This window comes from Lacerta agilis, chromosome 6, assembly GCF_009819535.1.
Source record: "Lacerta agilis isolate rLacAgi1 chromosome 6, rLacAgi1.pri, whole genome shotgun sequence".
Lineage (NCBI taxonomy): Eukaryota > Metazoa > Chordata > Lepidosauria > Squamata > Lacertidae > Lacerta > Lacerta agilis.
In genome coordinates, this window is record NC_046317.1 from 51,755,386 (window position 1) to 51,780,770 (window position 25,385).

Consider the following 25,385-nt stretch of genomic DNA (forward strand, 5'->3'; position numbering starts at 1 on the left):
AAAAACAACAACCCTGAACTAGGCAGCCTTCACATTTTCAAAATGAGCAGCTTGGCTGATATGCTCTCTCCTTCTAATGTTTTGTAGCTCGAGCCATCTGAAGTGGACCAAGACTCCCAGTCCCATGCTAGTGTGTCCTGGGTCGTAGAGCCCAAGCAGGATTCCAAGAGGACCCTCAGCACTAAGTATGAGACTACTATCTTCTGAAAACAAATCCTGCATCCATCCAGTCTAACCGTGCCTTTGCAGTCTGATCTGTCTGCTGTTCTAAATCCCTCCTTCCTTCCATTGCTGACACTAGGTGTGGCACCATCAGAGGCAACAGCACTAGGATACCATAGACTAAACAGCATTTTGTATCTGATCTCTACTGAACGCTGTGAATTCTCCTAATGGAAACAAGTGTAACTCACTGAGAGAGCTACCTGTTTTAGATGTCTGTGAGGTGGGAGACATGAAGCCTGTAGAAGTCAAATATGTGGATTTCAGAAAACACCCAGTGTTTCTTGACTTTCTCTTCATTTTGACACTGTGAATTTGTGGGGTGAAGTAACACTCCATAGGCCTTTTCTATTTATCATTCTAAACATTGGACTGTTCTACAACTTTGGTCTCATATGTACATGCTGTCTCAATTTAGATTTATACCTCCATACTGAATCATGGCCACAAAACTGTTTCCAACAAGTAGCACTCTTCTACTTGTCATCTCAGAAGACACTAACCACTGTGATACTGCTTGCAAACCTCTTGCTCACCAGATTTCCTAGCATGGATGCTGCTCACAATCTTTGCTGTCCTTGGATATCTGAATGCATGGTATAATATAAAGTTCTACTTGGCAGTGTGTCTGCTATAATTAAGTGCTTTTCCTTTTTCCTAGGAGTTAGGCTTGGTATATTTAAGAAAATGCCAAAAAGGGATGTTTTCAGCTGTTCATTAAACATGATGCCTTTTTTTAATCATTTCCTGGAATTATCACTTTCTGTTCAGGTTAACCAATCCGCTTATAAATAATAATTTTGAATTGATTTCCCCCCTAAACTCTTGTTAAAATTGAAACTTTCAAAGGCACATGTCACTAAAGTGTACACAAAGACCGACAATCAAGGGTGTGCTTTTGCTGTAACAGAACAGTTCCCCTTTAGATGAAAAGGGGTCAAAATTTCATGCAAATAGCATCCCTTTAAAAATTGCTAAATGTAGCATTCCAAGCACACTGACAATATCAAAATATTTGCCATTTATTTGTCTTCAAGCAGGTGAGCAGTCTGTTGTATTTGCCTTATTACATTCTTCAAATGGCAAACTTTACGTAGCTCATTTAACAATGATTGCAAAGAAATGTGGGATTACGACCAGTTTTTGATAATAAGGTTAAGGCCAAAATACTTATTCCTACAGAGATTATTTCTGATATTGTTAGAGTAGAGAAGTCACTCTATTGGACAAAGATCTCAAGCAATTTTTTATCTCTCTGTTCAGAGAATAGGGTCAGCAGTGAGACAGTTGTTGATGATAGGTGAGGTGTAGGGCCAGACATCTGCCCACCGTCCCTGGAATTATGGCCAGGAAATTATACCAAGTTGTAACTAGGTATAATTACGGCAGTTGAAGAATTTAGTCTCTTTAGACTACTGCACATTTGAGTGTTAATAAATATATCTGTGCTTTGCTTTTATTCTCAAAAAGCAAACAATTATTTTGCCTAATATGAATAGTTTTAATTTCTGTCAGTAAGAGCTGCAGGAGTTATTGGTGATTTCTCTCTCTCCTGAAAACCAGTTAATACAGTACATGTGCCTTTTAATGGTAAACTATCCAAGAAACATCAGAGCAGTTGGTTATGAACAGAGGGCATCCACCATATGGCTATAAAACACACAAAGCTGTGACTATTAACTCCTCCATCACTGTAACTGAAGGCTTCCCTCAGTAGTTTTACATGAATGAATAGCTCGTTCCCTATATTTCTTTCCATTAATATTGTCCCCATTCTGTTTGCCTTCTGCCAAGCTGAACAGCAGACATCCGCGTTCCTCCATGGAAATGTAGTAAAGGGGCAGAGCACTAAGAAGCAGAGAAACCGTGATGTATGAAGATCAACACCCGGCTCTGGGATATGTCCTTGGCTGCTCATTAAGGACTTCCAGAGTTGAGTGAAAAGAGATTCCAGCTACAAGCTGACAAAAAGCAGTATGTGTTTTTAGCAAGAGAATGAAACATCTGAGGTTAAGAGACTGATGCTCTGATTTAAAACAGTGGTGTACATGCAGCAATATTGTGAAATCCACAATTTCAGCATAACATGTTGTGTTGATGAAAGTGGAGAATCTTAACTGTTAAAAGAAAATGTGAATCTGCCTGTCTTACAGCATAGGCTGAGTGGATGCTAGAATATTAAGCATTATACACTTGAGGTTGCTAAGTAGTAGACAAAGATTCTGAAGTCACTGCAATATTAAACTTTGAAGGTACTGGCAACTGTGAAGGTACTGTACACCCTTCACAGCTGCAGTGAAACAGGTGGGAAACAGGGCGTCTTTAATAAAAACTATCAATATTTAACCCTTCATGACCATTGCTGAACTGATGCCTGGTACAAGTGTGCTTTTACTGCAAAGAACTCTTATTATTGCAGTATTTCTTTTCTGGTTAAATACAATTTTGTCACACATTTATGTATACATGGAATAACTGGACTGTAGCTCCATGCATCTCATTCCTGTACCATATTTTTGAAAATGTGGTTGTGCCCTGATGGTTTGGGATTTTTAAGTAGTTAATTCACTGATTAGCACTTTTTATACTAGTTCATAATTTAAGTATACTTAGTATATCAGTTTCACAATATGAAAAAGATGTGGAGAGATTTGGGGCATTATGCTGAAACAGTTGTTTCTTGTTCTTCTCCACCCAAGAACGACCATGTGCTTCACATAGAGTATCACAGTCTCGAACACTGGTTTTGGCTATGGCTGTGATATATACATCTTTCTATAGCCTATCTGAGGAAGTGCAAATAAGTCTGTGTTAGCTTGTGGTACCCTGCTATTTTGTTAATGGCTTGTTTCAACTTCTGTATCTTTAAAATGTAATTTAGTCTTATTCCAGATGAAAAGGTATCGAGAAAAAACCAAATCATCATCCCAAAGGTCTGGCTTTGGAAATAATTGGTGGATGAATTTTGGAAATATCAACATTCCTTTATATTCATATGTGAATGATATGCTGGTGGTTATAAATACTGAGGTACTTATAGCTGTTGTGAGAGAATGCACACTGAATTGTTTTGCTATGGAGAGGATAGCCTTAGAACATGGTGACAGAATGAGTGAAAGCTTCCAACTTGCTTCTTCCAGTGATCAGGTGCTTCCTTTCTCAGAGTTTACATGGACATAGCAATATCTATGACCGTATCTCCTGCTTAGGCATTCTTTATAAGAAGGTAATCAAAGCCATTCTGGACTGGACTTTTCCTATGAATTTTAGTTATTCTGGGCTCCGATCAGTTTGAATAGTAGTACAATATTTGAGACTCTTTCCTCTCTGTGGGGTTTTGCAGCACACTGAGAAAAGTGCCCTATATTCCTGGCACTGAATGTGTTTTGAGGTCTTCAATGAAAACGCTGTTGCTGTTCTAGCACCAACCTGTGCTGAAGTGGCATCATCAATGCTCCTCCCCCCCGTGCTCCAAATGTTCCCTTTTTCAAAAAGATGTGTGTCTTCTGTAGACTTCTTTTTATCTTTTGTGTCCAGGAGAAAACACTATAAATGTTAAGGTGGCTGAAGGAACTGCTCCTTAGCTTTTGAATGGGAAATCACGTTATTAAAATCAAACTCTTGCAATCTTTCTATTTTGTACATGCCACTGTTGGCTCATAGGATCTGGCCTTTTTGACTTTATTAGCTTGAGATGAAAGTCTTATTTGATTTCTGAGGTACATAACAATTCTGGCCCCCTATAAAAGAAATTCTAGAGCAGTTTAAGAGTTGTGCTGTTCTTGCAGACCAGATATCTGAGGGTACCTCACTTTTTAAAATAACTTCTACACTTGTGAAACTAAAATGACTTGGGTGATACCTCACTCCTACATTGTCTCCTTTTGCATGATCAGTATGAATGTCTAGCAGCAGGAATTTCCGCTATGCTTGCACCTGAAGAGGGCAGGTCGATTCTTGGTAACAGGCAGTTTGGTTTACAATGTAGACACTCCTTTGCTAATTGTGATGTATGGCAGTGGGACTGATTTGTAATAAAAATGTTATTTAATCTGTCTTTGTATTTTGATACTTGAACTATTTCCTTTTTATTTTCTGTATATAAAAATTGTTAAATCTGTCCAGTTTTTTGTGGTACCAAACATAACCAATCTGTGCAACAACATAGACTGACCTCACTACAACAAGGCGAGACTGTAAATATTCCTGGGCTTCCAGCAGTCGTTTTGTTGTTTGTTTTTCATAATTGTATGACTTAGAGCAGACTAAATTAATAAAATTAGACACAACATCTCTCTGTATCGGTTGCTGTGGTATACTGGTCTGTATTGTTTATTAACAAGGCTTAATCCTGAATACGCTTGTATATCTAGTTTCACTGAAATTAATTACCTTCTACATTAATGGCTACAAGATCAGGTCCCTAGTTTTGCCCTTCCCATTTGATGGAAAATGCACCAGCTAGTCTAAAAACACAAGACAACATTCTGAGCTGTTTAAAGGTTTACTGCGGCAAACTTGGCATTGTCAGTTGGTATTTGTGTAACTGTATCCCACAGCTTCAATAGTCCAGCTGTATGAGTGCTTTAGGTATCACAGCACAGAGCAGGACAGCTGCTCACTTGATTGCAGTGGACTCTGAGCCAAAACACAGTCTGAACAATTGCCAGTTTTTTTCCTCCCCCTCTCCCTGCCGTTGTGTGTGCTGCTTGTTTTAGATTGTTAATGGGAATCTGTCCCGGCTTCAGATTTTCCCTCTGGAAGCAGCAATTTCTTCAGTATCCCTGAGTAGTAGGGACCAAACACCTGTCTGTTGTGATGAATCAAACTGCCAAACCTCTGGCCCACTTCCAGTAATTCTTCTTGAATAGGAGCAAGGCCTTGGGGTAGATTCTTAGCATTCTGGCCACCAGGATACAAACAAAGCCTAAGAAAAGTTTGGATCCGTTGCTCTGTAGGAATTAAAACAGAAAAAGACCTGATTCCTGTAACTTATTCATGTTAGGGCTCCCTAGTTAGCTGAAAAATCACAAGGCAGATAGGATAATAAAGGGTGAAAGGACTGGAATAAAACTTTTCATAGAAACAAGTTGGTGGTGTTGTACAAAATCATTATACAGATGTCGGTGATATGCAATTACCGTAAGATACTCATTGTGACTGCAGTATTCATTTAATCACAATGGCATGTAAATGGCATTATGTATGCAATTTTACATGAGGTGTATCTTTTAATTCCACTATATAATTGTGATTTGTTCAACATAAAAATACAAAATGAGAACACAAAATACATCACAAGAATAAAAATACACCATTAAACCCTATCCCACGAACACATTTAAAAGGCCATAGAATGTTCCATCAGCCAAAGGCATGGTTATAGAAAAGCATTTTCAGCTGGTGCCTACAGATAAGTAATGAAGATGCCAGGCAAGCCTCCCAAGGAAGGGTGTTCCACAAATGGAGTCACCACAGAAAAGGCCCATTCTTGTGTTGCCACCCTCCAGGTCACGTTGTGGAGGAGTCATTGGGGTATTGTGGTCCTGCCGTTTAAGAATTTATAGGTCAAAACCAGCACTTCGAATTGGACCTGGAAACCAGTTGGCAGACAGGGCTGTCTTGCCCATAGGCGCCAGAGGTGCGGGGCACTTGGGCTCTCAGGGGTGCCATGCCGAGAGTCCAGGGCCTGAGAGTTGAGTCTGGGGAAGAGTCCGCCCATCTGTCGGAGTGCCATGACAGGCTCTTCTGCTGCGGGTGGCTCTGCACCGTGAGTTCAGGGGCGACCGAGCCAGTGAGACGCTGAGGCGGCTGGCCAGCTCCGCCCTCCTGCGCACCTGGGACTGGGCAATCGGGGGGGGGGCAGGTAAATTGCACCCCAGCACTGCATATGCTTAAGACAGCCCTGCAGACAGTGCTGTCAGGTCAGGATTGAACTGCTCAGATTGCCTTGCCTGGTGAACAACCTGATCACTGAATTCTACAACAGTTGAAGTTTCCAAACCATCTTCAGAGGCAGCCCAATGTACAATGCTTTGCAGTAATCTAACCTAGAGGTTACCGGAGCAACAGACTACAAAAGAGGCTATCTATGTTCAGATGGGGAGCAGCTGGGCCACCAGCCAAAACTGATGGAAGGCACTTCGCACCACCAAGACCATCGGAGCCTCAAGCAACAGCAATGGATCCAGAAGTAGCTCCAAACTGTGTACCCACTCCTTCAGAGGCAGTGTAACCCCATCAAGCAGGCCACAAATCTAGGGAACCAGCCAATAATAGTGCCTTAATCTTATCTGGATTGAGCATCAGTTAATTGGCTCTCATCCAGTCCATTACTGAGACAACAGTCCAGCAAATCCACAGCGACACCTGCACGTGTAGAGAAGTAGAGCTGTGTGTCATCAGCACATTACTGACAACATACTCCAAAACTACGGATGACCCCCCACACAGCAATTTCATGTAAATGTTAAACAGCATGGGGGATATAATCAAACCCTAAGGCAGTGTTTTTCAACCACTGTTCTGCGGCACACTAGTGTGCCGCGAGATGTTGCCTGGTGTGCTGTGGGAAAAATTGAAAAATTACTTTATATATAGTCAATATAGGCACAGAGTTAAATTTTTAAACATTTTCTAGTGGTGGTGTGCCTCGTGATTTTTTTCATGAAACAAGTGTGCCTTTGCCCAAAAAAGGTTGAAAAACACTGCCCTAAGGAACCCCACAGTGAAGTCTCCATGGGGCTGAATACCACTCCACAAACATTACCCTCTGGAAACAACTATCCTAGTAGGACCAGAAACACAGCAAAGCAGTGCCACCCACCCCTATCTCAGACTGCCATTTCAGAATAATACCAAGGTCAATAGTATCTCAAGGAGAATCAACATTTCCCTGTCTTTCACTTAATGGAGGTCATTATACAGGGCGACCAAAGCTGTTTCTGTGCCAAAACTGGACCTAAACCTCAACTGAAATGGATCTAGAAAACCAGTTTCCTCCAAAAGTGCCTGGATCTGGTCTGCAACCACCCACTCAAAAACTCTGCTGAAGAAGGGGATATTGGCCAGTAATTAGATTTTCCAAATCTGGGGAAAGTTTCTTGAGGAGTAGCACTACTTCCTTCAAGCAGACAGGGACCACCCCCTTTCGCAAGGAGGCATTTATCATCTCCCAGACTAAGCCAACTTCCCCTCTGCTAGTTTTTATCAGCCAAGAGGGGCAAGGGTTCAGAGTGCAACTGGCCACCCTGACTGATCTAAGCACCTTGTGCACATCCTCGAGTCTTAAGTGAAGCATCCAACATAACAAGACTAGACAATGCTCTGGACAACTTTCATTTGCCACAGTTAAGGTCCCAGTGGATGCAAGCAATTTTATCCTCAAAATACTTTGCAAACAAGTCACAGCGAGCTACCAATGGTTCTTTCACCTCCTTTGGGGCAGACTCTAAAAGCCCTGTACTACCTGGAATAACTGCTGGATGGCACAATGAGAATGCAGTGGAGGCATGTAGTATATTATACTATACAAATGTATATTCTGTCACAGGTGATTCCAGGGTAAAAGACAACAATATTTGAAATGCACTATAACAAAAAATTGCAGTTAAAATATGGTAATGCAATACACACTGCCTTTTCATACCCAAATGTGATATTACATTAAAAATATGCAAAAACTCATGACTCACCAATTAGAATTCGTACTGCATTGTCCTTCTCTGCAAGACTCCTGAGTTGGCCTTTAAGTGAAGCAGCCTTGTCAGTGCTGAGAACAGGATACCCCAACTGCAGGAGAATGTTGTTAACTTCCTCATGCATTTGATTGCTGATATCCATTAAAACATCTTCTAACCTAAACCACACAGAGATGGGGCCATGTTAATCTGACAGCTCTTTGAAATTGAACTTTATATATGCATGATAGCAGAGAAGTGGTCAACCTGCTGTAATCCTATAGAATTAAGTCTTTTAAAAAAAAGAAAAACCCTTGCCTGCAGTAGGCAACAACTAGCCTACAATATTTTTGAAGTAACCTCCTCTCACCCCCCCCTTGACAGAGAAGCTATATGAGCAGTTGTGCCCCTAGTTTGGCTTATACTGAACTCCTGTTCAGTCTTCTGCCTTTCTCTCTCTGCTATATTATAGTTACAACATATAATTTATTGATGCCTCAAGTGAAGTGGGCATGCTTTCTCCTTTAATTTTAAGAATAGGAGACAACCTTCATCAAAAAGACTGACAGGTTCTCACTGCCTGTTCATAAATAGCATGAAGAGGCATTAGATTAACTCTGGACTTTCTAGGTGCCCACAAGCCTTCAGCTCAGAATGCAGCCTACATGAGGCTGGGCTTTGGTGAGTATCTCTCCTGCCTTCAACACCAATAATATAAAAACATTACCTTGTGTCAGGAAGTCCTCCCAGAAGGGCTTTTATTACCCTTTTTAGCCTATCTCCACATCCTGGTGAGCTGAACACTCCACTTCCACATGTACTGCTGCTCACTAGTAGGACTGCAGCAATAATGGCTAGCTGATTCACTTTCATCTGAAGGGCATCCAAGCGGGCTTTGTCCATCAACATAGTCTGCAAAGAAATATTACTATGCAGAATTCTTTAGTACTTGAGATGCATCTTAGCTACTGGAGTAAAAGGAAATATGTCCAAGCTAAGCTGGTACATTCCCTGCTACTGAAGGCTGTGGGTTGTGTGGGGAATGAACATACAGAAAATGGGTCATTGCATTTCTGTGTTTTGCTGCCTAACTCGTAGCCAACTAGTGTGCCACAATGTGGCCTTATCTTAAGACCCCTGTTTCTGAAAATGAATTAGCATGGCTATTATTTCTGACTCATAAGGTGCCTTTTACCTCAGGATATTCTTTTCCAGGCTCCCAATGCAGCAAGTCCATGTATGCTTGGTTTAGCACAGCTGTGGGACTATGGACAGATAACGCTTCTCTAGCAGCCGGAGAGGAGGGTGGAACAGATGATCCATTGGTCTCAAAGGTGGATGAGGAGGGTAGCACATCAGAGGTTGATATTTCAGCTGCTGCCTTGCGCAACCACTCAGTTGTGCAAGTGAGGCCACCTAAAGTTTAACATTAGAGAAAAGGAGGTTTGGAGGAAAAAACAAGAAATGTAGGCTGGTCCTTTCTCTTGCGTTTATTTGCACCTTACTAGCAACAAATAATCATTGCATTTTGCCTTTTTCTTAAATAACATGGTGCAAAGAAAAACTAGTGAAAAGTTAAGAGCAAAACAGTTCTTAATGAGGGCACATTTATGGAAGCTAACAGGAAATTAAAACTGCAAATAGGGGGGTGGTTAATCAAGTATCATCCCTTTTAGTAATCTTCAGGTATGACTTTGCGCTACATTTCATGAGTACATAACATTTGTTTTCATTAGGAGCACCCCAGGGGCTTACTTGCTTCTCCCTCCACCTTCTCTCACATAAATATTCTCTTCTCTCCAAAACTGAAGCTAGTGATGGGAGAGGTACTGTTACCATTACATTACCTACCGGTACATTTTTACTAACCAAAACTAGCACAAACAATTCTGACAATTCTGGTTTTTTATTATTTATTTTATACATTTTTATACTGCTAAATAAAAAAGAGAATCTTCTCAAAACAGTGTTCATGAAATCAAAATTAAAAACATAATGAAAATAACAATTCAACACCAGCCATAATTACCATTAAAATTGATGGGGGATGCCCATCTCAGAAGGTGGGAAACCATAAAACGTACAGTATCCCCTCAAACTCCATATCATAATTTGGCAAGCAGAGAATCAATGTGGTAACAGAAGTAGAGGAAAAGTTCTACCAGAAAAGCTTCAGGTATAAACTGGGATTTTAAAACTTAAACATTTCCTCTTGTGCTTATGTGTACTTATGTTTAAGAAGTGCCTTGGATGTGGTTGTGGCATGTGCTAACCCTCTGCTCTAGTCTGCACCAGAGACTATTTTACAATCATATTTGCTACACACCTGGTAGCTTCTTCAGGAGCTCCTGGAATTTTTTCCTTTCATACTCAACAGAGTGCTCTTGCAGATGGGGTCGAAGGCTTTGTATGGTAAAATTTACCATATCCATTTTCATTAGGTTCAGAACTCTGAAGATCTCTCTGCCGTAGGCAACAGGTACAAAGTAAACTATCAGTTTAGCTAAACCAGCATTTCTAACAATGGGGATTCATTATTTAATTAGTTATATATTTTAATGTCTTTAATGTAATTTCCTGCAACTACAGATTTAATTCCATTTAACTACCCAATCTAGGAAATCATACTAAAGAGCAAAAACCAAACCTGTTACCACTGATGAATGAGCTTCTTTAGACTATTATACTGATCACAGAAATGGTGTAGCATAAACAGAAGCGTAACTCAAGAAGAGGAAGATGCTATTCTGAGGTATACCAAAGCAAAATTTGATTAGATAGACATTTTTTTAAAAAAAAAAATTACCTCAATAGCTAAGGAGACATAGTGCTCTGCCACAGAGCAATTACATATTAAAAGCCTGTCTTAGAATTAAGATTTAGTTCTACCTTGCAGTAAAGAAGAAGAAGAAGAAGAAGAGTTTGGATTTGATATCCCGCTTTTCACTACCCGAAGGAGTCTCAAAGCGGCTAACATTCTCCTTTCCCTTCCTCCCCCACAACAAACACTCTGTGAGGTGAGTGGGGCTGAGAGACTTCAGAGAAGTGTGACTAGCCCAAGGTCACCCAGCAGCTGCATGTGGAGGAGTGCAGACACGAACCCGGTTCCCCAGATTACGAGTCTGCCGCTCTTAACCACTACACCAAACTGGCTAAAGGTTTGAAAGGCATGACCTTTTGGTCTTTGTCATCTGTGATTCTCTGTATTTTTGTTATAATGCTAGTTCGGTGCTATGTGCACAAGCAGCAGCAAGCATGACAATGAGGAGACTGTAGGCTTTCACTTTCTCTGTTAAATTAACTAGAGTTTCTTTATATCCACACTGGGGGAAAGGAATGGGGGTTCTGGTTGGGGCAAGTTTGTTCAAACAAGTTAGCATCAGGTTGGTTTATGACTCTGGCTTGTTAACAAACTACTGTAACCACATTTCTTCCATAGACAAGACAAGAAACACAGTTACAGTTGTGTCAAAGGAATAAGGAAATGTGAGTCTCTGGCTCGCTGCTGCTTGTGTATACAACAATAAGCTGTGCTTTATGGGTTACATCCTAACCTACTGTATGACATGTGTCAGGTTGCTGCCCTCACTTCACGGCAAAGGGTTGCCAGGGCTTTCTGACTATTAAGAGCCCCCGCCCCACCTGCTCAGCAATTCGTCTTCCTGCAGTGAGGAAGGCAATGATCCCTCTAGTGGGGAGGGGGAGACAGGACGGGGAAGTAGGAGTCAGGGCTCTGACAGGGAAGGAGAGCCCTCGCATCAAGCAGGGACTGGAGGTGAGGCGCCTCTTCCGTCTCCCCACTTGCATAGGGGGGGAGAACGCAGAGGGGGTAGGCGGGGGTTCCGCATCCCACGGCTTTTATGCTGGGCAAAGAACCGGAAAGAGTCATTCCCGGACTCTGACGAAGAATGAGCTAGATGTACTTCTTGGTGCTGCACTGTACATATCTGCACAATAAAGAAACTTAGTTTTAGAAACCACAGCGTCAGACTGGTTACTCATGAGCAATCACTGAAACCCCTTACAACATGTTTTAGTGATGAAGACAATGGTCTGAATATCAATATTTATTTACCCCTGTTAAGGAAAGCCAAATGATGAATTTAGTTTAAAATTATTTATTTCCGTCACACACACAGCTATGAAATGATAGGTCATTTATAAAACTGATATATAAAATCAAATCCCAAGGAGATCAAATAACAGATGTTGTACTCCTAGGGTGGCAAAATGATGCATCTTCTTTTAGGATAAATTCAGTGAAGAATATATTACTTTTAGAAAATTACCTTTGTCCAAGCCAATGGTGCCCACCTGAGCAGATGAACTGGGTCTGCCATGACTCGTAGTCTCTGTATCTCCTCATCTCTAACAGGTGCACAGAGCATTGCCATTGTACCTAAGATGTAAGCGGTGAGGTTGGGGATATCTAAAGCACCATGCTCAGCCTCCTGTTTTATCAGCTCCATGTCCAGAGTTTCTTCAATCTGACTTTGCAGACGATGTTGTCGGGGCAGGAGCAAGGACAGTAGGGTCTACATAAGAACAAAGTGTTGCCATTTTTAATAACCTTATTGATTTTCATTTGCTATGTTCAAAACCCTGTAAGACTATAACCAAATAAAGTAAAAAACAGAACAAGTCCATATATATGGATTTTATAAACAATAATAATGTTATACAAATAAGTATACCAAGTTTTCTCATGTCATATGTATATCACAAAAATAGCATAATAAATGTGGAAAAGTATCTACAACATATGTTTCATTATTAGTGGTCAATGTATGAGTTCTTGGTTTATGAATTGGTTTAAACAATTAGGAGGAGGAGGAGGAGGAGGAGGAGGAGGAGGAAGGCGAAGAGGAAGGCGAAGAAGAAGAAGAAGAAGAAGAAGAAGAAGAAGAAGGGGAGGAGGGAGTGGTGGTGAGTGGGGTGGGTTTGGGTGGTTATGCTTCTATTATTCTACTTAGCGTGTGTGAGGGGTTGTGTCAGCGTTACTTGTATGGGTTATTTTACTATTCATTTGTTGTATTTCCTTAGTGGTGAGAGAGGTTGGGTGTGACTTTGGGTGTGGTTGGTTGTCTTTGGTTGGCTGTAGTGAGAATTGTTTTTGTGTGTGAGCGGGGTGTGTATTTTTGAATCAGGTTAGCCAGATTGATTTGCATGCTGTCGGGGGATTTGTGTTGTTGTCTTCTTGGGCTGTGTATGTGATAAAGGGGAACCAAACCAGGGTGAAGGAGTCTTTAACGCTTGCAATTGTTATGCATTCCAGATCCTTACATATAATGGGTTTTTTGTTGTTCTTTCACCTTGATAAAACTAATCAAATCATGAGATACCAGTACATTGTCTGATTTTGAGACCTCATATTACCCTAACCTTTTGCATTAATTTGTCCATTAATAGGTATCATTCCTTATGATATTAATATTCCAGCAATGCTCCCTTCAATAGTCCTTCTAGTGTTTGCCTATGCACTGAGGCCACCATCAGCAAAGAGCCTGCCAGAGCGTTGCTCTTTATTTCAAAATTTTGGTCTGAGTAGATGTTTATTAAAGCCAATTACAGGGTCCAGTCAGGGGCTATTGTATAATTTTTCTGGATTTCATCAAATACAATATTCCCAAAATTGTGAGTATGTGGACAGGACTCCCACAAGTGGTGGAAGGTACCATAGGTGGAACCCTAGTGCACATTTGGGACAACATTACAAAAGTAATATACCATCTGTGTGCAAGATTGAGCACAGTTTCTTTAACTCAAGCTTAACTTGAATTTGTATACTTGGATTATTCCACCAACTGATCCAATCCTGCTCTTCAGTTTCTCAATCCCAATCACCCACCCAACCCCTTTTTAGCCTCAACAGTCAGTCTTCCCAATCAATGTCCAATAAAATAGAATACAGCTTGAAAACCAAGCCCACTGTCCTGTCCCTTGCAACAAGAAAAATGTTTTCTACAAACAAATGTTCAAACTGATTGCAAACCTGAAGTTTGAGAACATACACAACTGGTAACAGTTACACAGCTATAGCAGCTACATAGCTTAATCACTAATCACAGCTTGAAGTGTGTTTGGGAAGGAATAGTGTGTGATTTCACAATTTTCCAGACTACCTTGCTTTTGCACATGGCTAACCAGAGACAATAATTATGAATAGTTGGCTGTACTTTTGCTATGGATGTGTCAGGGAACTGTCCCCGATGCAGCGCAAGGTGGTGGGAGGGCTCTCCAGATGCTACAGAGAGCCCCAGTCCCACCTGGCCAGCTGCACCTCCTCTGGCAGCAAGAGGAGTGACAATACATCCAGCGAGGAGGGGGATGTTTCTCAGGGGAAAGGGAGTCGAGGCTCTGGGAATGCAAGAGAGACCCAACACTCCCAGTCCCATAGTCCCAAGGGCGATACAGGGGGGACGCAACTTCCGCCGCCCCAAAGGCATCGTGGGGTGAAACAAAAGGATGGAAGGCGGAGGTTTTGTATCCCTAAGCTCTTTTGTTGTGGTCAGAACCGGAAGGGGCCATTCCCAGATTCTGACACCGCTTGATACAGACATGAACTTTTTAGCTCTGCACTGTACATAGTTTGCACAATAAAATCTTTAAAGGAATCAGCGGAGCCCTGGCTGCTTACTCATGAGCAACTAACTGAGAACCTTACAGGACGCAAGTGTGAAGAACATGGCAGAAAAATATGGAGGGGGGTGGAACCCAACCCATGTTTGCCAGCCTGATTGCACACAACTGTGTGGCAAATATTAGCAAGTGGGATGTCTGACAAAATATTTGCCTACTATAGGCAAATGACAGTCCATAAATCTTAAAGTATTAAATTCTCAAGCAATATTACGGCTGCTATGTGTCCCGGACATTACCAGGATTTCAAAGGTGGAATTGACATCTGGGGGTGGGGCGGTCTTCCTTTGAAAAGCTCAATACCTTTCATAGTGTCTTGGTTTTTACTTTTTGAAATATGACAACCCTATGCAACATTAGTTACTGTTTTTTTGAAATCTCACTTCTTCTTTACATATGGCCACATATATTGTTAATGTAACAATTTATTTATCACAAAGGTCAAGCTGTGTATGCTATAAATAATGAAGTCTCAAACATACACAAACATCTCACCTCTTTGATTTCTTGAAGTAGCTTGATAGCATGGGAATAGTCTGGTGGTGTTTTGGAGAGCTGTTCTCTCAGAATGTCCCAAAAAGCTTTATGCAATGTCTCTTTAACTCTGCTTTCCAAACTGTGAGTCAAAAGCAATTGCTATTAACATATTTCCAGTTACATTTGATATGAATAATCCATAGTGAAGCCTGGGATACTTGTTTTCTGAATCTATTGTTTGTTTGTTTATTTTCTTAAAAAGTTATACCTGTATACTGCTTGGTTTTTTAAAAAACCAACACCTCAAAGTGGTCAGAAAAACATCAAAGCCACCATGGAAAAACACTTTTAACTAGTAGCTTTCTGAAGCTATGAGAAAGAAAGGGAGAGAACTTGAGGTGCTACTCTGGGCCCACTGCATACATGGATCACATACTGCATACTTTTCTCTTGCAATTGCCATTTAACACCAGGGTAGAAATTACACCATGCATGTACCCAGGTGTTAAAGACATGGCATGGTGGCTTATGCAGCCCTCTTGTGCCTGAAAACAGGAAACAGAAGTCTTTGTCCACTGACTGCTCCCATCCTCCTCTTGACCAGACTGTTTCATGACAAGCTTATAGGAACAGCTTCTTACCTATATGCAGAATAACAAAAGAAACACAGGAGAAAACAGTCCTGCTGACATTAAAAAACAAACAAACATGCATACAGCCCAGTCTCTGGCCCTATAAAGGGTGCGCCCATCATATGATTCTGTGTGTTGAACACCTCTGAGAAACACGTTTCAAGTGAGAATGGTTCCAGCTACTGACACTAACTGAAAATCCAGGCAGGCTGGCGACTATAATTAGGATAAGGTGGGAGAATGCTGATTAAGGGAAACTTGAGCCTAACATTTCTAGAAAACAACACAAAACACAGAGCAGACAAAGACACACACACACACACACAGAGAGAGAGAGAGAGAGAGAGAGAGAGAGAGAGAGAGAATGTTTTTAGAACATATAGAAGTCTGAGAAAAAGTAGACCATTGGGGAGTATATGCACACACATCCCTGCTCCAGGACAAGACAAGAAATGAACTGGTCAGGAGGAGGAGAGCAGCAAATAACAGGCAAATATCTGGGTTTCCTGTATTTGGGCACAAGAGGACCCACCATGCCATGTTAGCAATTTCTAAAGGTAGGACCATTAGGTCCAGTCACAAACGACTCTGGGGTTGCGGTGCTCATCTCGTGTTACTGGCCAAGGTAGCCGGCGTACAGCTTCCTGGTCATGTGGCGAGCATGACTAAGCCACTTCTGGCGAACCAGAGCAGTGCACGGAAATGCCTTTTACCTTCCCGCCGGAGTGGTACCTACCAGTATTTATCTACTTGCACTTCGTGCTTTTGAACTGCTAGGTTGGCAGCAGCAGGGACCGAGCAACAGGGGGATTCGAACCACCAACCTTCTGATCAGCAAGCCCTAGGCTCAGTGGTTTAACCCACAGCGCCACCCGCTCACTCACTCCCAATTAACCAGTTAAAAGGACATCTTGGACTGAGATCACTTTGGACAAGACATGTAAGAAAATGTGTGTGTACAAACACAGAACACCATTTTTTAAAAAGCTTGTGAAAAATCAATAAATAAGGTTTTTTTAATTAAAAAAGATTACATTTGGAATGCAGGTTTTATAATAAATGGGTCGCAAGGCTTTGGATAACAACATCTTTGTTCATGTGAGATAACACACTGTGTGTACAGAAAATGAAAATGCTGTAAAACCATGCAAGATCATCCAGCTATTATCCAGCATTGAGTGTATTTTGATAGTTTTAAATTATTGCATGTGTGTGTTAAACAAATTTATACCTTGATTTATTTATTTGTATTTCCATCTCTAGAACACCACAATATTGTAGGGATAAGTTTTGTTGTTGTTGTTTGGCCATTAAGGCATGGGAAAATATTAGCTAATGTTTCTCTTTGAAATAAGGGGAAAGGTTTGGACTTACCCCAGAGAAAACATGTATAGTATTTCCTTGTGTATGCTCTAGTAAAGTGACAGAGTCAGTTAAAACAAATATTGTTGTTTTCTTTTTATACACCAAAAATCTATAAATGAGTTATCACAATTAATCTTTCTTAATTTTTCAAATCCACATCCTTTTACCAACAATATCCTTCTAGATTTAACAGGAAACTAAAATAAAACCAGGAAAATAAAACCTACCTGTTTGGTAAGAAATTCACCTCTTGCAATTTGAAGTCATGGTTTACTACAATTTCATGTGCTATGGTCATTTTCGAGACTTCATTGGCTGTTTCCATGAGTTCTGACACAGAAAGAATTTGGGGAGGACTGGCTGCATAAAAATAAAACAGAACGGCACTTCGTTTACCCATCAAAGGGGGAAAGAATATTTATATAAGCAAGGAAAATGCAACTCTTTCTCTTAGAGTGGACCAATGTAAAAAGACATGCAGTATTTGTAACCCACCAAGGCAATACCAACCATGTATTTTTGATACATACTGTTTCTGCAGTTCTAGGCAAGTTATAAAAACAGGGTTGTCTATGTACTACTTGGTAGATCATAAGTTGTGAAGGCCTGAATTAAATCATCCAATTTACTATGAATGTTCTTAAAAACAGAAAAGGGGGGGGGGGTTCCCCAGCATCACTATCATGAAACTTGCAAAAAGGAATGTACCATTCCCAACTGGATTTCAAAAATACATTTGCTTGACAGTTGCTGCCACTTACCAATACTTGTCTGGATGTACCAATAGTATGGGGCAGCACCAAGGCTTAGTAGTGGAGCAAAACTTAGCATAAAGAAGATTCCACATTCAATTCCTAGTGCCTTCATTGAAAAAGAAATTCATGTAGCATGAGTGTAAAACACCCCAGTCAGAGATCTCTAAAGCCAGTCAGAGCAGCAAGTACTGAGCTAGATGAAACAATGAGTCAACTCATTACTGTATAATACAAATTGTTCAAATGTCAAATCCCCAATATATTAAATTTTTATTCCAACCTGAATTTGAGGATCACAGGGTGCTTTACTATATAAAAACACAAAAAGTACATAACATGGTAACAAACAAAAACAATACCCCCACTCAGTCTAGATAAAAAATTTATATAAAGCAACTCCCTCTCAACTCTTAAGTCTGCCCTGATGCTGCCCTGAGTACCCAGGTGGCCACAGCTGGGTGAGACCAACTCTACACTGCTCACCCACGCAAGTCTCAGTAATACAGACCAGATGAGCCTCCTCATCCACAATCAGATCATGGATGAGAGGTGTCTTATTCAGAGCCAACCTGGCATGCAGCAGCAGCAGCCCCAAAGGCTGGTTGATAGGACAAGTGCAGTTCTCCCAATTATAATATTATTTCACTTGATAATAATGTGAAAAATAATGACAATGACTTTGGATCTTCTAATACATATTAAGCTTTGCTGTTTTGCAACCTAAATTCAAACTATTTTTCAGCATATTGTTTTTTGAATGTGTGAAAAATAAACAAGTCACTGCCTCACATTTGCCCAAAACTCTTTGTTAATCCCCTTTTGTATACAGGCATCCCTCCACTTATGCATGTTCTACTTGCGTGTGACACTTATACGCACAGCACTGGGAAATAATAATTCAATTCATACCTGGAAATGGCAGGAGAGCTGGGAAGTCCTTGTGGCTCGCAGAGACCCTTCCCAGAGCCCAAAGAGGATGTTATTGAGGGCAGAGGAAGCCCTGAATAGACTGGAAGCGCAGCAGGGCTTTGTTTACACTGATCAGCCTCCCCTCTTAACAGTGGATGTGCAGGCTAGAGCAGCAGTAGCCACTTTCCTATGCGTCCTCCAGCCTCCTGCTTCTCCCAGAGCTTCAGTTCTAGTTGTGGGTATTCTTTGATATGGTATTTTTGTATAGAGAAGCAGAGAGCATTTAAAGGGTGTTTAGAGAGTGCTCCCCACTTTATGTGATTTCACTTACGGTATGTGCTTGGGGGCCCAGAACTTAACCACCATGTAAGTAGGGAGTTGCCTGTAATTTATCTTGAGTTGGCAATTTTGCTCTAAATATAAATGACACATATTTTTTCTAGTAATCAGAATTGGACATACAAGGTGGAATGTCAGGTAGGCAGAGGCTAGGCATGTCTCCGCCATGGCTGTCTTCATGGTCCCTTACTTTTCTAGGATTACAGTCTGTGTTCTGAGAGTCATTGCTGTCACTTGAGGTGGTTTTTGGATTAGACATCTTGTTCCTAGTAGAAAACATAGCAGTAACAAAATTTTGGGATGAACTATCAGATCAACTTCTGAATGCTGTGACATATAAGTTTTAATGCACCCAGGTTTGGCAAATGGCTATTGAAAATGTACTCCCTCCTATAACAAGTGGTCACCATTAACTCAATATATCTTGGCAGTTAATTTTATTGTTATTTGTACCACAAATATGTAGCAGTCTGCTTTTTAGCCTGATACTTTTGTAAAGCAACTGATAAGCTTCATAAATAAAAGCATTTAAAATGTCTGCCTGGAAAATTGAGTTTTGTTCACCAGTGGAATCTAGACACATACAAAAAAATGTTGTGAAAATGCTTTTTTAAAAAAGTCTGAAAAATATATTGAAAACATTTTATTTGCAGCTGTATAGTTGAGTCCACCATTACTTGCCTACTTGCCACTCCCTTTAGTTTTTATTTTATAAAGCTGTACATACACATGTATGGGAGGGGGGATGTAAACAGTGGGACCAAAGGCCACAAAATTCAAGGAGTGTCATACTTTGCTTCCCTACAACCTGTTTAATTCCTTCTGATTTGATTGCACAAAGTTCATGGATTACCGTATATGACTTTTGTTTGTTTACCAAGCATTCATTCTGATTTGTATGTAGAGATGTTACATTGTTAAGAAATATCCCACTTTCACTCATTTTCCTGAGTTTCCTTAGCTCAAAAAATTCCAATGGGGGGGGGAGGTTTGTTGTGGTATGCAATTGTATCCCACCTGCAAAACAGCAATTGTCTAGAAGTAGTCATAATAGACTGACCCTTGCAGTTTGTCTCATTTAGATTTTTTAAAGGCATCTATGAGCACTTCCAAACTGCCACTATTTTAGAGTAGGATTCAATCATACAGGAAACTTCCAAATGACCTGTTTAAGTGTTGTTCTTGGTTTGCAGAGAGATTAGTTGAGGTCAGCTATTCAATAAACATACATTCTGATGTTTACAGGGATGTTACATAATGTTGCATGAAAGCAAACATTATCCTACACTTTTCACAGCATTTTCCCATTCCTTACCATAAAGAGACTGAGAGGGTGCCAACACATGAACAGGCCTTTTCAGCAGTGGCTTCCTGTTTGTGGAATGCTCTCCTGAGATGCTCACCCTGCATCTTCATTATTACAGGCATGTCCAACAGGTAGATCGTGATCTACTGGTAGATCACTGGACATCTGTGGTAGATCACTGGAAGATCACTGGCTCCCCCCAAAGAAGCTAAACAACTTTGGCGCCCCTAAAAAAAAAGCCCTACCCCCCCCCCAACGGGGCTTTCCTCCTGCCTAAAAAAGCTCATCAACTTTAACCTGAACCCCCAAAAAGGGAGTAGAGCACTGCCAGTTTTTAACTCTGTGAGTAGATCGCAGTCTCTTGGGAGTTGGCCACCCGTTATACACCATTAGGCACCAGGCAAGAACATTCCTCTTCAACCAGGCCTTTGGCTGATTAACACCCTACATATGTGTGGGAGGGGGTATTGTTTTCTTTTGATTATCTATTTTGTGTTTTTATCTTGTATTTTTATGCTGTGAACCACTCTGAGAGCTTCAGATGAAGGTTGGTAAAGAAATTTAGTAAATAATAATAATAAAGTCTGATAGGTTTGTTGCAGAAGAGCTCTGCATCAATTGTGCAACCTGAGTTTGTCAGTAATGTGACTGAATCCCACTCAAAAATGGAAGCACCCATATCAGCAAATTCAGGTTGCCCAATTAAGAGTTTAATAGCTCTTGCCCAACAAATTCCCTCCCTCCCTACAATAAAAAAGGAACAGGGTAATGAACGGGAAAATATGGACTAACACTTGCTTTGCTGCAGCATCAACTGACCTCCCCTGATACACATCAGAATGAATGGTCATGAGCCAACCAAATTCAGGATTCAATGCTTATAATAATATAATAATAATTTATTATTTATTATTTATACCCCACCCATCTGGCTGGGTTTCCCCAGCCACTCTGGGTGGCTTCCAACAGAACACTAAAATACAATAATCTATTAAACATTAAAAGCTTCCCTAAACAGGGCTGCCTTCAGATGTCTTCTAAAAGTCTGGTAGTTGTTTTTCTCTTTGACATCTGGTGGGAGGGCATTCCACAGGGCGGGTGCCACTACCAAGAAGGCCCACTGCCTGGTTCCCTGTAACTTGGCTTCTTGCAGGGAGGGAACCACCAGAAGGCCCTCAGGGTTGGACCTCAGTGTCCGGGCAGAACAATGGGGGTGGAGATGCTCCTTCAGGTATACTGGACAGAGGTAGTTTAATAGCAGCTTAATAAACAGGTCCTCCAGAAGCACCCTGATTATGTATGCCAACACTTAGTATTTGCCCCCTAACACTTCATGCCCTGCTAACTAGCCCCAAAACTATTTTATATTCGCAGCAGTTACAAGGTGAGGCATGACAGCCACCACCCCACCCCCGCCTACAAGCGCCAGGTTATTTTTAGCTGTCCCTATTTCATCCGTAAGCCGCCTTGAGCCGCTGTCAGGGGAGAAAGGCGGCGTATAAACACTAATAATAATAATTCGCTGGCCCATATAAACTTTCATAAGCGGGAATTGGGAGGGAAGCCGCAGTGCGGGCGGTGAGGGTCTCCCTTCGTCTCCGCCAGGCGTCTGCGTGCCGAGTGAGGGGGACAAGCAAGTTCGCAGGAGTGTCACGGGCGAAGGGCGAGTGGCGAAGGGCTGGGCGCTCCCTCTGAAGGAGACCTCACCTTCCCCGGGGAGGTTATGGGGAAAGACGAGGCAGGGCAGGTGACCGGGCGGCGGTGGTAAAGGGAGAGAGGGCAGCACGGCCGGTGTTCTCTGGCCGCCTCCAAACCGCCGCCGCCGCCGCAGCTTCTAGGGCGCCTGTTGGTGTTGCCGCCCCTTCCTTCTCCTCCGGCAGATTCAAACTGGATGGAACCAAACACCTGCCGGCAGCGAGGTGGGGTGGGGCAAGGTTTCGCGCCCCACAAAACCAAGAGAGGGCGCAAATGAGGAAAACCCCGGCGCCTTCCTGTAAACCAAAAGTGTATTTTCTCATCTGCAGGATGAAACTGAAGCTTTTCTCTCCCAAGGTTTAAGTAGACCTTCACTACTCTCCCTGATTCCCCCCCTTAAATGGGCTGCTCCATTCCTTGCCGTTGAAGCGCATCCCTGAGGACCGAACCAATTGTCACATAAATGAGAAGACATACACTACCCCAAATTAACATCATTTAATGGTAATATTCTCCCGAAATTAGATAACTATCAGAATTTATTACCGGTATTATAAATTATCTAATCTAATTTTTCCCACGCTGCTGTTGGAATAGATGTCCACTTATTACAATCTATCTCCCCTCTCTCAGTATTAATGGGATACTCCTGAAAGAGGCTACAGAATTGGCATATCAGAGGGGAAGATAACAGCGCCACCTAGTTTTAGGTGAGACATAAATACAGTACTGTACTACAGTGCGAAAGAGTTGAGATGGGCTACAAGCCTTGGAGGTTTATCGGCTGTGTGTGTTAAAGGTATTTAAAAACTGCATGTAGAACCTGTCCAGGTCGAAATTACCAGTGTTAATCAATTCAATAATGTAAGCAACGACAACAATAATTCTAATCTTCTCTCTGATAAATTGTGGAAATGCTGTAACAGGCATGGTGGGAGCATGGGAGACTTATGACTGGCTCTCAATGTTTTAATTGCAAACCCTTTCTAATGATTTTTGAAATACCAAATTTAGAACGTCACGAATGTAGCACACCTGTCCAAGTGATAATTCCACTGTAGAGGCCCTTGAGAGCAACAAAAGTGCTGTTTTACACTTATTCAACCAAGTGAAAACTGTGACCATCTCCTGCTAGCTGAAAAACCCAACAGACACAATCAAGCTAAAGTTCAGCACATACAATACAGAACTGATTTCTGTGGGATAGAATTTAGAAGGTGCTCCCAGTGCAGTGATTTAGACTTAAATACCCTTGAGTTTGGCTTGACTGCTCAATCTGCTTCCATGTTGTTCCATTCATTCTATTGCACTCGGTGGTGTAGTGGAGCAGGAACAAACGACTCCACTTGCTTTACAGCAGGGATGATGATGTCATCTCCTGGGGTGCTTTTTGGCAATCCTCTGCATGCTAAATAAGCAAACATTTCTGAGAAATAAACATTTCAAATAAACACAGCAGAGGAAGAGAAGCGTTATATTAGCATGCATGGCTAATGATTAAACTGCCACTTCTATTTTGAAAAATCACCTTGTTATGAGATAACAAGATGTCACGAAATAGCAAGCAGTTCTGAGTTCACCAGAACACTTAATCATGCTGGATGTTAAATAAAGCAAAGAAGGGGGGGGGGGAATACTGGTTTCTGATGGTAGCTCAGAGAAGGGAGCTTGGTGCAGTTGCTTCCTGCTTTGCCAGTTCCAGCTCTGACTGTCTTAGCCTCAGCGGTGGGGCAAAGAGCAACCACTCCATAGAGTGCCTTCCATATTGATCTGGAAGTGGGGCAGATAACAATATCCAGGTCAGGGCTGGTCCTGCCACATAGCTCTTTCCATAAGCTGGTAGCTTGATATCAACTGATATACAGTATTGTCCACATGACTCGGAAAGCTTTCTGTGGACAAATGCTGGCCTCCTCAGCCTGAAAGCGGCAATGAGTGCAGTACCCCATAGTCAAATTTGACTGGACTTAACCGTCCAGGGTCTTTTACCTTTACCTATTATATGTAAAGCTTTATTAAGTTGCAATTACTAAACATGGATGCATCAAATATTAAGATAAATGTTGGAAGTGTTGCTGTTAGAGCAGGGACTGCCATCATTTCACACATGGTTCTATTTTACTATTGTCTTAAATAAATGCAGTTGTAATGTGACTTGTATTGTGGTCGATGCAGCATAAATTTGGGGAATCTTCATAATTTCTACACATTCCAGCAGATGGCAGCAACTGTTTAATACAGCCTGTTTAAAACAGAGGTTTAGCCACTTGGCTGACTCTAGATTGCCACTATTTTGCAAGAGGGATTCAAGTGCATACTGGAAGGTTAGGTTTGCACAGTTAAAGTGGATTAATGGGTTCTGTCACCCTAGCACAACAAATCCAAATTTTAAAAGAATCAGCTTTAATTTTTATTTTTTTTGTAAATCGTTTTAATTGGTTTTCATAAATTTATAGCGAAATTTAAGCATACAATTAAATCTAAGCATACAATCATACCACCCCCCATAACACCACCTCAGACTTTTTGAAGTTTGGAAATGATGGGGAAATGGATCATAGAATCATAGAAAAGTACATTGAAAATGCTTTAAAAAGTGTGGGGTGAACAATTAACCAACGGAATGATATCTGAACACCTCATGAGCAAATCAGGATTAATGCAGGATGAATGTTCATTGTTGTAAAACCATCTTGCAAAAAAAAAAAAAATCAAAACAAATGCTCAATGAAATCCAGACATAATTTAACCTTTCTGTCTGCTTTGTGTAAGCAAATGAGGATGAGTGTTCAATAAACAAGTCATCTACAGAGGGCTAGAGAAGATTCAAACTGTGGCTAAGAAATTGTTCCCCTAAAGAATATGTGGTTTCCATGTGATGCGGCTTCTTTGCTTAAGTAATTTGAGTTTCTCTTATTAAATTGACTTCCTGCCTAAAGAACCTCTGTACTTAGTCCTTCCTGCTATCTGCATATTGCATACTATAATTTGACTTGATCATAGACTTCATTCTTCTATTATATGGTTAAATTACCAGGAATGCCTCCGTGCAGTGGGATGGTCTATGTTCCTTAATCCTTTATCAGTGCTGTCCTTTCTTTGATTCTGTAATCGGGAACCTTCCTTTATATACCAGTATGTTGAAAGCAAGCCTGAAGGTTTATCCATACGTCTAGCTTTCCTTCTAATCATCTAATTGGGTTTCGCACAGGCCCCATTACAATTGTGCGGGAACATAATGGCATCAAAAGAAATGCTAATCACGCCGTTGAAAATCTGGTTCCACTCCTTCAATTTCTCCTTGTTTCTCCTTCTCCCCCACACCCCCCGTATGTGCTATATAATTTTCCTTTGAAAAAGACATAAC

The 25,385-nt window shown here is 41.2% G+C and overlaps 2 protein-coding genes across 13 annotated transcripts in view; one reads left to right on the forward strand and one right to left on the reverse strand.

Moving 5' to 3' along the window:
• ANKS1A (ankyrin repeat and sterile alpha motif domain containing 1A) overlaps window positions 1–4,513 on the forward strand; it is a 130,394-nt gene extending 125,881 nt beyond the window's left edge. For 8 of the 12 annotated variants that reach the window (XM_033152641.1, XM_033152642.1, XM_033152646.1 and 5 more), the window contains 2 exons: window positions 88–185; window positions 302–4,277. In XM_033152641.1, coding sequence (XP_033008532.1) covers window positions 88–185; window positions 302–341 — 138 coding nt within the window. In that variant the 3' untranslated portion in view covers window positions 342–4,277. Of the gene's footprint in view, window positions 1–87 lie in introns of all 12 variants that reach the window. The other 4 variants (XM_033152643.1, XM_033152649.1, XM_033152648.1 and 1 more) reach the window with 2 other exon arrangements.
• An 18-nt stretch (window positions 4,514–4,531) lies between these two features.
• Window positions 4,532–22,167, reverse strand: TCP11 (t-complex 11). The gene is made up of 10 exons (XM_033152654.1): window positions 22,031–22,167; window positions 19,141–19,283; window positions 17,242–17,374; window positions 15,036–15,156; window positions 12,216–12,436; window positions 10,228–10,364; window positions 9,097–9,317; window positions 8,629–8,813; window positions 7,917–8,080; window positions 4,532–5,174 (listed from the first exon to the last, which is right to left on the reverse strand). The coding sequence occupies exons 2-10, from the start codon at window positions 19,274–19,276 to the stop codon at window positions 4,945–4,947; spliced, it is 1,548 nt and encodes a 515-aa protein (XP_033008545.1). The 5' UTR covers window positions 19,277–19,283; window positions 22,031–22,167; the 3' UTR covers window positions 4,532–4,944.
• Window positions 22,168–25,385: the final 3,218 nt, after the last annotated feature.

Coding starts and splice junctions, on each gene's coding strand:
- TCP11 (XM_033152654.1), bottom strand. CDS start 19,276: ATGTCTAATCCAAAAACCACCTCAAGTGACAGCAATGACTCTCAGAAC. Junction 10,365..12,215: donor GACCCAGTTCATCTGCTCAG/GTGGGCACCATT, acceptor TGCCTACGGCAG/AGAGATCTTCAGAGTTCTGA. Junction 8,081..8,628: donor GGAGGACTTCCTGACACAAG/GTAATGTTTTTA, acceptor TGTGTGGTTTAG/GTTAGAAGATGTTTTAATGG.